The sequence below is a fragment of the Sesamum indicum genome, linkage group LG12, assembly GCF_026168435.1.
Source record: "Sesamum indicum cultivar Baizhima isolate 11 linkage group LG12, ASM2616843v1, whole genome shotgun sequence".
Classification (NCBI taxonomy): domain Eukaryota; kingdom Viridiplantae; phylum Streptophyta; class Magnoliopsida; order Lamiales; family Pedaliaceae; genus Sesamum; species Sesamum indicum.
The window spans coordinates 12,440,747-12,452,914 of record NC_142668.1 but is presented as its reverse complement, the minus strand read 5'-3'; the positions used below and the strand labels follow the sequence as shown (position 1 = coordinate 12,452,914).

Here is a 12,168-nt window from a genome sequence, read left to right as displayed (position 1 = left end):
TTTCATAAATCTTAACATGTTCTCCAATAGCATGACCTGTGTCCATATTATCTATTTTGTGATCAATCTAGCAATTTCAACATCTTGTTCTTGGACATAGTTTATAAGCCTTTCAATAACTCCAGTCAAACTTGCAATTTGTTCTTCTATAATTGAAGTACTCGTAACCAAAACATGACCTACATTTGTTGTGAAAGAGTAACTAGATCAGGAGTGAGGAAAGGATAGCGGGGGATTTATTTTTATAATCTTCACTTGTTTTGTTATGTTGGACCAGGTCCTTCTGAACAGGCTCGACAAGGGAAATTATTTCAGAAGACTTTTTGACATTCTTGGGCGTACTCCTTGTAGTAACACCAATGCTCTTAGTATGGGAGTTGATGATTTTGAGTTGGAAAATTTGGAGTTTACTGTGTTCAAAGCTTTCCCTTAATTATCCTTTTAAGTACTTCAAATTTTGATAAAGATAATATATGAGAAAATAGATTATCTCACTAGGTGTGCTAAAACTTTTCATGATCAATTTTAGGGAATTTGAAAATCTAGTAAAATTTGTGATAAATAAAACATTGTATTAAATAAATTAAAAATAGCACTGATATGGATAAAAATAAGCTGGTTCAAAAAGAGGCCCAAAAAAGAAGAAAAAAACAGAAAGCCTAGGATATCTTCTTAAAAGTCCGGAACATCCCACGCCCATTACGTTCCCAAGAGGCCAAGGATGGACAACCCACAGTCTAATTAGACTGGCCCAAATAGCCTAAGCAATCCAGGAAGAAGGAAAGAGGCTCGGGACATCCCCGACTCGGATCATGATAAAAGCACAATAAAATATTCGGCTCAAAGCCCACACACATGACAACCCACACTCCATCGTGGCATCCAGTTGGCCTAAGTGCCAGCAACCACCTCATACCACATCAACCCTAGGAGTCTCACGCGAGCAAAGGAACTCTCAAGACAAAGAGGACTCCTATTAAAACACTCATAGCTACTAATAAGTAAGGATGATTTTTGCAAAATTCTTGGGAATGGGATACCCCCTGTAGAATGGGCACTCCCCCTATAAATATAGATAGTCTTTCCAGGTAGGGATACCTCTCTTACTCTCTAAACCATCTCTCTTGCTCTCTAAGCATTTTCTAAATATTTTTCGAGCACTCCACAAGCATATTATCATGTGTTTTTGCATTTTTCATCAATGTTATTCACCACATCTCGACTCTTAATTAAATTCACTTACTTTTTTACTTGATTTCATCTCAAATTTACTAATTTGGGTGTAGGAATGTTAACGCCTTTTTTGTAGGTCCCCCTTCATAATTTGCATTCGCGTCGTTCCAAACTTTGAACAATAGTCCATATCCATTAGACATGTGCTGTTTTTTAACACATCAAGTACAAAAACTATTCTATAAATTGATCGATTATTCTCTTCAAAAGCAATATTTGTAAATTGGAGAAATTCAAAGGTAAATCTTCATCTAAATTTCCTTTGGACTTGGATTTGAGTTTTAATAACATTAATAAAGGACTTTGTATCTAAATTTGAATTAAATACTATAATCTTGACTCTAAATTTGAGCATTTGGAGATAACTTTACTACTTGAACCTCCTTAAAAATTGAATTAGACAATTATAATGTTGATTCAAGAGGTTAGGGCCTATAACATAGAATCTAACACTACAATTGCACACTTTTAGTGAATAAGTAGATTTTTGTTTTGAGTGCTTCGAATATTCTTTTAACTCTATAAACTTTGTAAAAAGAATTCTCTTTATATATTTTTTTTTCCAGCTTCACCTTCCGTTCTTTGTTTGTCTGTCAAATGAGATCCAAAAGCCCCTTTATGTAAGTATCGAGTAAGAAGAGTTACGATCTACTTAAACACTTGTAGTATTATCTCTTTATAATTTGATTTAAATAGATGAATACCTCGAATATTGAAGACACGATTAACTAATTTGACATTATTACTTTCATATTTTATCATTTCTAAAAAGATAAAGATTAAGTTATTTGTCTTGATTTGATTGAAACGTAATTGTAATTGTTCGACTTGCACCATTTAATTGTTTGGATGCTTGACTGCAAAGTAAAATTTAATTAACCAAAATACTTTAATTTTGATACTTGCTTGTCATTCATTTGATGACAAAGTATACACTAAAATATCTCCAAATTTAACTATTTAGGCTTAACATCAATTCAAAAAATAAAAAATATAAATATAGAAGATATTATAATCGATAATTGACATACTATTTTAAATTTAGCACCATTTAATTGGGTGAAAAATTAATTTTCTTCAACTACTGCACCAAATTTATTATCATTTAACAATTTTTTTAATTTTTATTTCATATAATTTATATTTTTAGACACATCCGGTACATACGTTGAACTTAGAAGTGCCATATATAACATTTTCTCTATTCTTTATTAATTTTTTGAACCAAACATACTGTGAGGATATGGAGGACTATAAGGGAGGAAGTAATCCATATCCTTTATATTTGGATTTAAATCATACTAAAGGTTTTGGGTCTTAATTTTTTAATTAAATTTATTTCAATTTTTTTTTTATTCTGTTTTTCAAAATGAAGAAACTAAGGAAGAGATAATGCTGTGGCGATAGCTTCGATTTGCGCGTCAACATCATCACATTTTTATTTATATTTTACATTATGTAGGTATGTGTTTGTGTGTGTGGGTTTTTGTCTAGATCCGGATCCACCGCCGCCAGGCATTTTCCAAACTGTGCAGTGCGCACTTTAAAACAGGGGGCTTTTCCTATTCTGTTGGTCACAAAACCACGTCCACTCTCTCTCTATATAGACAACTCTTCACTCCCACTCCTTCACAACTCACAAACAACAAGTTCTCCTTTTGAAGTTGTACGTTATTTTCTCACTCAAAAAAGCTGAAAATCAGAATGAGTTCGTCAAGCAGAGCTTGGTTAGTGGCGGCAAGCATTGGGGCAGTGGAGGCACTGAAGGATCAGGGCTTCTGCCGATGGAATTACGCCTTGAGGCTTCTGCAGCAGCATGCCAAGAACAATCTCAGATCCTACACTACTCAGGGCCAGAAGCTGTGCGGACCCTCTTCTTCCATGATTAGTAACAAGATGAGAGACGACAAACTGAAGCAATCCGAGGAGTCGCTTAGGAAAGTGATGTATTTGAGCTGTTGGGGTCCCAATTGAGGAAGATAATTCCCCCCAATATTTTGTACATATTGATGATTCTTATATGATGATGACGACGAAACTTTCTAAATCTTCAAGTTTGGATTATTGATGCAGCAGTTGATAAACTGAAATAGAACAAGTTATTTACCCAACCAAGTATTTCCATTTCTTTTGGTGTTAATCAATATATTTTTTGGCGTCAATCGAATAATCAAGATTTCGATGAAGTGACAGCCCATATAACAGGGAGGGACTTGGAAGAAGGAAAGTAGAAATAACAGTGAAACTGAATCTGTGGGTGATAACTGAGAAGAGGTGGACAGGGAGTGCACCTACTAAAGCTTTCTTTAATGGAATTTGGCCAATTTAGATGGACTCCAAATCACGAAAATGAGACTAAATTTATTTCTACATACAATTTATCTCTTCTTGTATTATATATAAATAAATATTTATATAATTTACTTTTTGTGTTATTATAAATGAATAAATATTTTTTATAATAGAAAGTAATAATTTATTCTCTTTACTTTTTAGAATAAAGTAAGTTATTTTTATATTTAATGAGTTAAATTGCTTTGTTAGTATAAATAGATAAATTATTGCGTTTTAAAAACTATAAAAAGGTAAATTGATAAAAAAAATTATAAAAATAATTTATTCATTTATAATATTAGAATGGATTGCTCGCATTTTTTTCATTTGTGAACAAAGCAATATTTTGAAGTTTGTAGATAAAGAATCTTGATAATTTTCCGAAAATAATTTTTCTGGCACATTACTGTGTATGCTCAGATTGCCACAACATTGTTGGGATAGGTCACAATCTGCTATTATCCTCTGTTGATCTTACGAGTGTGAGTAAACTTCCACGTTGAGGGGATCCTTTATCGATAAGGACTTTCTAATCTACAAAAAGTCTTTATCCAGGAGTCTGAATTCTTGAGGGAACCTCTTTCAACGCATGTCTTCCATACTGGCTAGGGGGCTCATTTGGTGGTTCGAGTGTATGCTACGTGTGCTCGTAGACACATTTAAACATGGGTCTTAGGCAATCGTCATTGATTGAGTCACGTTTTTGAACTAGATTATTAAATATCTTGAGTGGTCATTTTCTTTATGGATTGTCGGATCATTTATAGGGAATTCTAGGCTCTTTTACTCTTTTATGGGCCAAATTTCCTTAAACCATATACATCAACTATAGTTATGAATTTTATAAAATATAAAAATAAACTATATCATGTGTTGATTTTTGCATCAACTTGGGAACAACCCAGTTGGGTAGCATCCAACCATCCTTAGTTTTGATGGTTTTAATTTCCAGGTCAGCACCATGACATTCAGCCCCTCTATCTATATTTCTGCCTCATTTATGTCCAAATCCAGTGTCAGCAAACAATTATTTTAAATACCACGTGCAGTGCACCACTCCAAAAACTGGGGGCTTTCTTTCTCTCTCGCTCTCCAAAACCACGCTTCTCCCTCCTCGCTATATATTGCCGCTACATCTCCCACTCTCCACTCATTCTCCAACATCGCAAATCACAACATCTACTTCACAATAAAAACACGTTTTCCTCACTCAAGTAATGAGTTCAACGAGCAGAGCATGGTTAGTGGCAGCCAGCATCGGCACAGTCGAAGCGCTGAAAGATCAGGGTATCTGCCGATGGAATTACGCCTTGAGACTTGCGCAACAGCACGCCAAGAACAATCTCAGGTCCTACACCACGCAGGGGCAGAAGCTGCGCGCACCTTCTTCTTCGGTGATTTCTAGTAAGATATCGAGGGAAGAAGAACTGAAGAGATCTGAGGAGTCGCTTAGAAAAGTCATGTATTTGAGCTGCTGGGGTCCCAATTGAGCCCTAATTCTTCTTTTTTTGCAAGTTTTGGTGGTTGTGTATGTAATGTGTATAGATTGATATTTATGCAAGGAGATGAATGAAAATCACTTCTTCTTCCACTTAACTGCTCAAGTCCATTTCAACTGAGATTACTACTCCTGACTGATTCATCCTGTTTGGAGCTGCTTTGTTTTTACTTTTCTTTTTTTTTTTTTTTAATTTAAATGAGTGAAGCGTGAGATTGATTTATGATTTTCGTGGCTATAAGTGAAATCTATGTGGATTCAAACGACGGCATTTTAAATTTCTTTCTAAAAATTTGGCAATATTCATCGAAATAATAGAATCCAAGAATTTAGATTTTATAATGAATTTGTTATTTTTTACACATATAAATAAAGATTTTTTTTTTAATTTTTCTTCTTAATAAGAAATGGAACAAAATGTTAGCTTGGTTTGTGATAGCACCGAAACAAGAAATGGAGAAATAGGGAAATGCTCTATATATGAAAGTATTAATACGGAATTACAAGAAATATACAACACGGTATACTCGAAAAGTGTATGTAAGTAGCCATAGCACGCTTTTTAAGTCGCACGGCCGGGGTCAGTTTGAAGTCAATAGAAACGAAGGATTCCTTTCTACATATATGTGAATTTCATATTGTAATTTAATTCGATGATATGCGATTCAAACAGAATTTCACTCACATTATATATAAAAAAATAAAATTATCAAACTTTCAGAATTAAAAAAATTAATTAATCAAAATATCATCTCATAAATTAAAAGACTAAAATTATATTTTTTTAATAATAATATATTATTATATAATTCATTTAAATTGAGTTGAAGGTTGTGCCCTGTAAAGTATTTATTTTTGGTCCTCTAACCTCTAGCCTTTCCACGCGGTTTATGCCCATAGTTGTCCACTGTCCAGGTATCCGGGAATCCCGAAAACCACTAGTAATTAAAACCCACATAGAAAGTGACATTGCATATTAAAATAATCGGAAAAAGAATCAAGTGAGTCGAAAGTTAAGAAAGCTGAGAGATACATTCCAAAACCACTAATCTAATCAACCAAAGCTGCTGTTGGTTTTTACAATTAGCAACAAACAAAAAACCAAGGGGCTGTCTGCGTCTGTCCCTCTCCTGCTGTTTCCCAAACCATAGGTTAAACCGCTCCCAGTTTTCGTCTTCATTAACCCCAATTCTCCCTATTAATACCCAACAAACACCACTTCTCCTCCTCGCATTGAAATCAAAACACCTTCAGAAATCTCGATCCATTCGCAAACCTGTTTTTCACACACAAACTAGTATTTTAATTAATTAAAATGAGCAGTGGGGGAAGAGCAGCGGCGTGGATTGTGGCGGCGAGCATTGGAGCGGTGGAGGCGTTGAAGGATCAAGGGGTTTGCAGATGGAACAACGTGTTGAGGTCGATTCAGCAGCACGCCAAGAATAGGGTTCAGTCTTACTACCACACGCACGTCGTTCATCCTAAGCCTTCTTCTGCTGGGGGAGTGGTTGCGCAGAGGATGATGAGGGACTTGGAGAAGGTTCAGAAGACGGACAAGTCTTTGAACAGAGTAATGGATTTGAGCTGTTGGGGTCCCACTACTGTTCGCTTCTGATCATTTTATGTAGTTACACAAATGAATATATATATTAAAAAAAAAAAAGAAAAAGAAAGAAAGAAAGAGAACACACTATGGTGGCACAAGCAGATTTGCAATTTTCTCGATTATTTATGCGTTGTTCATTCATATATCAGAAGATGGAATTGGCTTTGTGCAATTTCTTGATCAACTTTTACTTCTCTTTATTTTATGAATTAATTAGATTTATTTAGTAGGATTGGATTATTGAAATGAGGAGTGGCAATGGTGGGATCTTACAATTCATACCTAAAGAAGACCCAATGCCCTTATCTTATTAGTTGATCTTATAGGGTAAGATTAATTTTATCTTTTAAGTTAATCTATAAATTGATCTAATAGGGTAAGATTAATTTATTGGCGGATCTTACCCTATATAGAGTCTTATACTCAATGGGTCTCTTAGATTAGAAATGGTCATATTAGATCCTAAATTGGGTGAGATTTCGGGTTTTCTTTTTTTTTTGGTGTGTAGTTGATGTTTTGCAATTTTATTCAACACAAAATTAATAAGCTAACAGAATATAAATTAATATGAAATACATAAAATACGTTAGATACATATTATATCAAAAAGTTACTTAAATTCAAATTATAAAAATAAAATCAATAGATGAATTACTCGTATTTGGATATCAAAATAAATGATTCTCAAGAAAAAGGGTAGGTTTTCAAACTAACAAGAATTTATTCAATATATACATTAGATTGATAGATCAAAATATAAATCATGGCATACTCAGCATCAATGCAGATATTTGCTAACGAACCAACTTCAATTCATTTTAGTATTGGGTTTGTATTTTATGCTTTTATCAATAAATTTATGATTATTGTGATGGAAAAGTTAGAAATGAATCATAATTACTTAATATTTTATTACTGAGTATAATTGTTTGTTGTGAAAATGATAATTTGAGGAGCAACGCTTGAGACATATAACACCTCAAATTAAAAACTCAGTAAATCCAATGGCCAGAACAAAAGGTTCCTTGGTATGAAAAAAGATCTTGTCTTGTTCGTAGAACATCAACGTTAATCACGACCCAACAACTAAAACCAGCTTTTCTACTTTTGATGAACATTGTGCAAAGTTAAGAATTTCTGGGAACAAAAATCAGTCATCATCTTCAAGGCTCAGAGAAGGGAATGAAAGATACCAGAACTTGTATTCATTACCCAAGAAGAATGGTGCTGTAGTGTTTTTACATACAAAGAAGAAGATGACTAACAGAGACACAACTGCTGCTAACTAACGAGATAAAACGTGTTTCTAACTAATTAAAGTGAAAGTGCAAATACAGAAAAAACGACACAAAATATCCACGTTGGCGCCTCGGTGTCATCCAGCTCAGCGTCTTCAACCTGCAGGTGCTCTGTTCGTGGTGAAGCTGCTGCTGCTGCAATAATCATAACAAACATCATGTACATACCAGAAACAACTAACTAACCAGTTCAAGCAGCACCCTCTCCCGTCAGATTCACCAGAGCGAAACACAACTCCTCCCCGATCCTCAGAGCCCAGAGCTGAACCACCATCCCAACTTTCAGCTGATTCCCAGTCACAATGGATGTCCAGGGTCCGTGGATCACGTAAATCGACGACATCTTCCCCTTCTCCTTGGGCATATCCCACCTGCTAAGCGTCGCCGTCCGTGTTTTCAGCGATGGCTCGATCATCGTCACGTCTTTGTGCTTCTTCTTGCCCTTCCCCTCGCGACAGCGCAGAAATTTCTTCTCCTCATCCGTCAAGAAACCGTGGTGGCTAATCTGACTGAACGGGATGGACAACCGGTTATGGGACGAGTTCAAATCCGTCTGAAATAATGCCTTCTGTATCACTAACGTCTCCTCGGAGACAATCCTTCCTCCTGATATTTCTCGGATTACGTTCTTGAATCTTTCCGGCAATGGCGGCGGTGGTTGTGGCCCATCATCCACGGGCTGCTTCTTATTCTTACGAGTATTGGGCTTCTTCCTCCTGGCGGCGGTGGGTTCTTCTTCACCGTCGGCATATTCTGTAGACCTACGATCTCTTTTCCTTTCCGCAGTCTTCATCTTTGTTTCTTGTCGTTGGGCTTCTTCGTGTTGTTTGGGCTTCTTCCTCCTGGCGGCGGTGGGTTCTCCATCACCGTCGGCATATTCTGTAGACCTACGTTCTCTTTTCCTTTCCGCAGTCTTCATCTTTGTTTCTTGCCGTTGCGCTTCTTCGTGTTGTTTGGGCTTCTTCCTCCGGGCGGCGGTGGGTTCTCCTTCACCGTCGGCATATTCTGTAGACCTACGTTCTCTTTTCCTTTTCTCAGTCTGCATCTTTGTTTCTTGCCGTTGTGCTTCTTCTTGTTGTTGTAGTAGCTGCAATGCTCGTTGCGCCGTCGCGGCCAAAATATCGAATCGGTTGTGCGAAGAAGTCACGACGCCCTCCATGTCTTCAACTGTTAAATCCTTAACCCTCGACATTGTACGCAATCTTCTCTAAACTGTACTAGGATATCAAAGTAGGAGAGATTTCTGTATGTAGTTTGGGACACTATATATACGTCCATGTCCATGCATATATAATATATATATAGATATACATATATATGGAGAGAGAGAGAGAGAGAGTTCTGGCAGGAATGGAAGTAGTGTTCTACTACACTAACACCTTCAAACCTAGTTGCAGCAGAATAGGAAACTAATTAGTATTAATATGGCACTAAAAAACAAAAAATAGTACTAACTGGATTTGCACGCGCAGACTCTGCTTTGACTATTTATTTATTTTTTCATTCCAAGAAATACAATTTTAATTATATAATCTATAACTGGTATTCTTTTATTTAGTACTAATTATTTTTTTTTTAAATCTAATTTTATAATTTTAAGATTTTGATAATTTTAATCTTTTTTTAGCCTATTGGGTAAAAAAATTATATGTGATTTGAGAATAATCTAATTAAATTATAATTTTAGTTCTATAAATTAATTCATACAAAATTAAAAATGTCACCCTTCAAATTACAGGATAAAATTGGAGTTTTACCTTTTTTTATTTAATCCATTCAATTTCTGGCTATAAACAATCTTAGGGAACCGAGATTAACAAACCATAGTCAACTAGCGTTATTGGATGAAAGCAAAAACGTGTTAATTCTATATAGTTTACAGAGTGTGTTCAGAATAAATAATCGTAAATTCTGCGTATAATTAATAATTTATTTACTTTTCTTATAGTTTTTGTGTTTTCTTTTTAAATTCGGACGTTAAATAATATATAAAATACTTTGATGGTTGGAAACTATACTCACATACTTTAGGCTTAAAAGTTAATATATTTAGATGCAATTAATGGCATGATAAATATAATAAATTCATCTTAAAAATTAATTTATTTCAATCTAATGATGTAAAAACCTTGTGTCTAAGTTTGATTGTAAATAAAATAAAACTTTTATCCGAATAAATGACTAATATCAATATTATATTTATTATATAAATCCAATCAAATTTAATTCGAATAAAAACAAATCATTATTGGAGTTCATCTTATATGTTAGATTTTGCATCGCATTCTTCTTTTTATGAATTTGATAAATGATTGTTCTAAAAGGCCCAAAAGGATGGGCTAAATAAAAGCGCATAATTCCCAGACTTAGAAGCAAAGCAGCTGACAATTTTGAGAACTGGGCCGATGAAGATTGTTGGACTAGATTTGGGCCTCTTACATATTTATGTTTTTATTAATATTTTAATAAACTCATCGCATACTCAATCTCTAATTCTATCTCCAACTTCCATCTTTATTTTCCACCAAGACTCATCTCCTATGATGTATGAACACCAACATAATGATACGAAAATTTTAAGAAATTTTAATTTTTCATAAAATTAAAATGCGTGATATGAAAACATCAATATAAAGTATAAGATAAACATGTCTTATATCTGAATTATTAATCAAATATAATTTTTAAAAAATATATATAATTTATTTATTTTTAAAAGTACGCAATGAAAATTTTATAATCATCAAATTAGCTAAATCATCATAACCATTACTCAAATTTTTAATAATTTTTTTGTAAAATTTTTAGTTTGAGATGAGAGAATTAATTCTTTTTTCTTTTTTATTAAATCCTAAACTTTTTTTTCCCTTAAAGACAACCCAATTTTTTTTGAAATTATAAAAAAATCCTAAAACGTGCCCGATACCATATTTATTTTTTAAAAATTTTATATTTTTGAACATGCGGATACTGTGTTCGACACGTGTCCAAACTGTGTTCGTATCCAACACTGCACCGATAATTTTTTGGAGCACTTGTGCATTGTAGCTCATTTTATAGTTTCGGACACGCAAATATCATGTCCATACCCGACACAACACTGGATAAAATTTTAAAGTGTCCCTACTAATTTATTTATCATATTTCTTATATAAAAAAAATAAGAAAAAAATGTTTATTTTCTAATTTCAAAAAACCTGGATCTAATAGTTAAGATGATACCCAATAATAAATAGGATAAATTACATTGATATTTTTTGTAATTAGATTTAATTACAAATAATTCATATACGTTCTCAATAGGTGTCAATACCATCATTAAACAAAAAGTATAATTATAATTACAACTGCACTCATATAATATATTTATAATTTTAAAAATTACAATAACTAGTTATCCAATAAAACTTTACTTGAAAATATATGAATATAATTTAGTCTAATAAATCCCAAATCAACGAAATTAAAATATTTATGTTGGGTACTAATAAATTTTGCACTTCCCCCAAAACCTAAAAGTAAAAAGTTCGCAATCAAAGCTCATAAAATCCAACCCCCCAAGCAGAGAATTAAATACCACAAAACATTGGAAAGAAAACAATAAATATGAGCATTAATATTTTTACTAACCAGACCAAATGTTGCTAAGTAGAGGTCGAAAAATCACCTGACCATCTCATTAATTAATTCCTACCTTCCAACTAACCTTCACCAACGAACCCCACCCCACACAGCTAACACCCTCCGCCCAATTATTAGAATTTTGCCTTTTCCAACTCACCCCCTTCCCTTCCAAATCCAATTATATAACTACACAACATTCCAACTCAGTTTGCCCCTACGCCTCTTCCTCATCATTATTTTCTCAAATACTACAATCAAATACTTTTATTCCTATCTTATATTTAAATACAATGATCTTATGTTCAAAGAATTTGAATTAATAATTAAAAAGTATAACTTATTTTGTGAGTCGGTTAATCGGTTCAGACCACACGTCACTACCTCTTTATTATATCGTCATGTATTAAATTAAATATTTTGATACTTTTAGCTGAAGACAAATCAGTTACGTTTCTTCTGAACGGAAGGATTTGAATTTAAAAAAGATTAAAAATAATTTTATATTATTTTAAAATTTATTAGTATTTTATAAAATAAAATTCAGTGATGGTTTATTTATTTGAGATTCTTTTTGA

At 33.5% G+C, this 12,168-nt stretch overlaps 3 protein-coding genes across 3 annotated transcripts; 2 read left to right on the top strand and 1 right to left on the bottom strand.

Annotated features, from left to right (window-relative positions):
• Positions 1–2,799: 2,799 nt before the first annotated feature.
• LOC105174781 (uncharacterized) lies at positions 2,800–3,280 on the top strand. The gene has a single exon (XM_011096969.3). It carries the CDS (start codon positions 2,938–2,940, stop codon positions 3,205–3,207), a length of 270 nt encoding a protein of 89 aa, XP_011095271.1. The 5' UTR covers positions 2,800–2,937; the 3' UTR covers positions 3,208–3,280.
• A 1,350-nt stretch (positions 3,281–4,630) lies between these two features.
• On the top strand, positions 4,631–5,163 carry LOC105174780 (uncharacterized). The gene has a single exon (XM_011096968.3). It carries the CDS (start codon positions 4,785–4,787, stop codon positions 5,055–5,057), a length of 273 nt encoding a protein of 90 aa, XP_011095270.1. The 5' UTR covers positions 4,631–4,784; the 3' UTR covers positions 5,058–5,163.
• Positions 5,164–8,133: 2,970 nt separating this feature from the next.
• LOC105175126 (uncharacterized) lies at positions 8,134–9,161 on the bottom strand. The gene has a single exon (XM_020698512.2). The coding sequence runs from the start codon at positions 9,159–9,161 to the stop codon at positions 8,160–8,162; it is 1,002 nt and encodes a 333-aa protein (XP_020554171.2). The 3' UTR covers positions 8,134–8,159.
• Positions 9,162–12,168: the final 3,007 nt, after the last annotated feature.

Coding starts and splice junctions, on each gene's coding strand:
- LOC105174781 (XM_011096969.3), top strand. CDS start 2,938: ATGAGTTCGTCAAGCAGAGCTTGGTTAGTGGCGGCAAGCATTGGGGCA.
- LOC105174780 (XM_011096968.3), top strand. CDS start 4,785: ATGAGTTCAACGAGCAGAGCATGGTTAGTGGCAGCCAGCATCGGCACA.
- LOC105175126 (XM_020698512.2), bottom strand. CDS start 9,161: ATGTCGAGGGTTAAGGATTTAACAGTTGAAGACATGGAGGGCGTCGTG.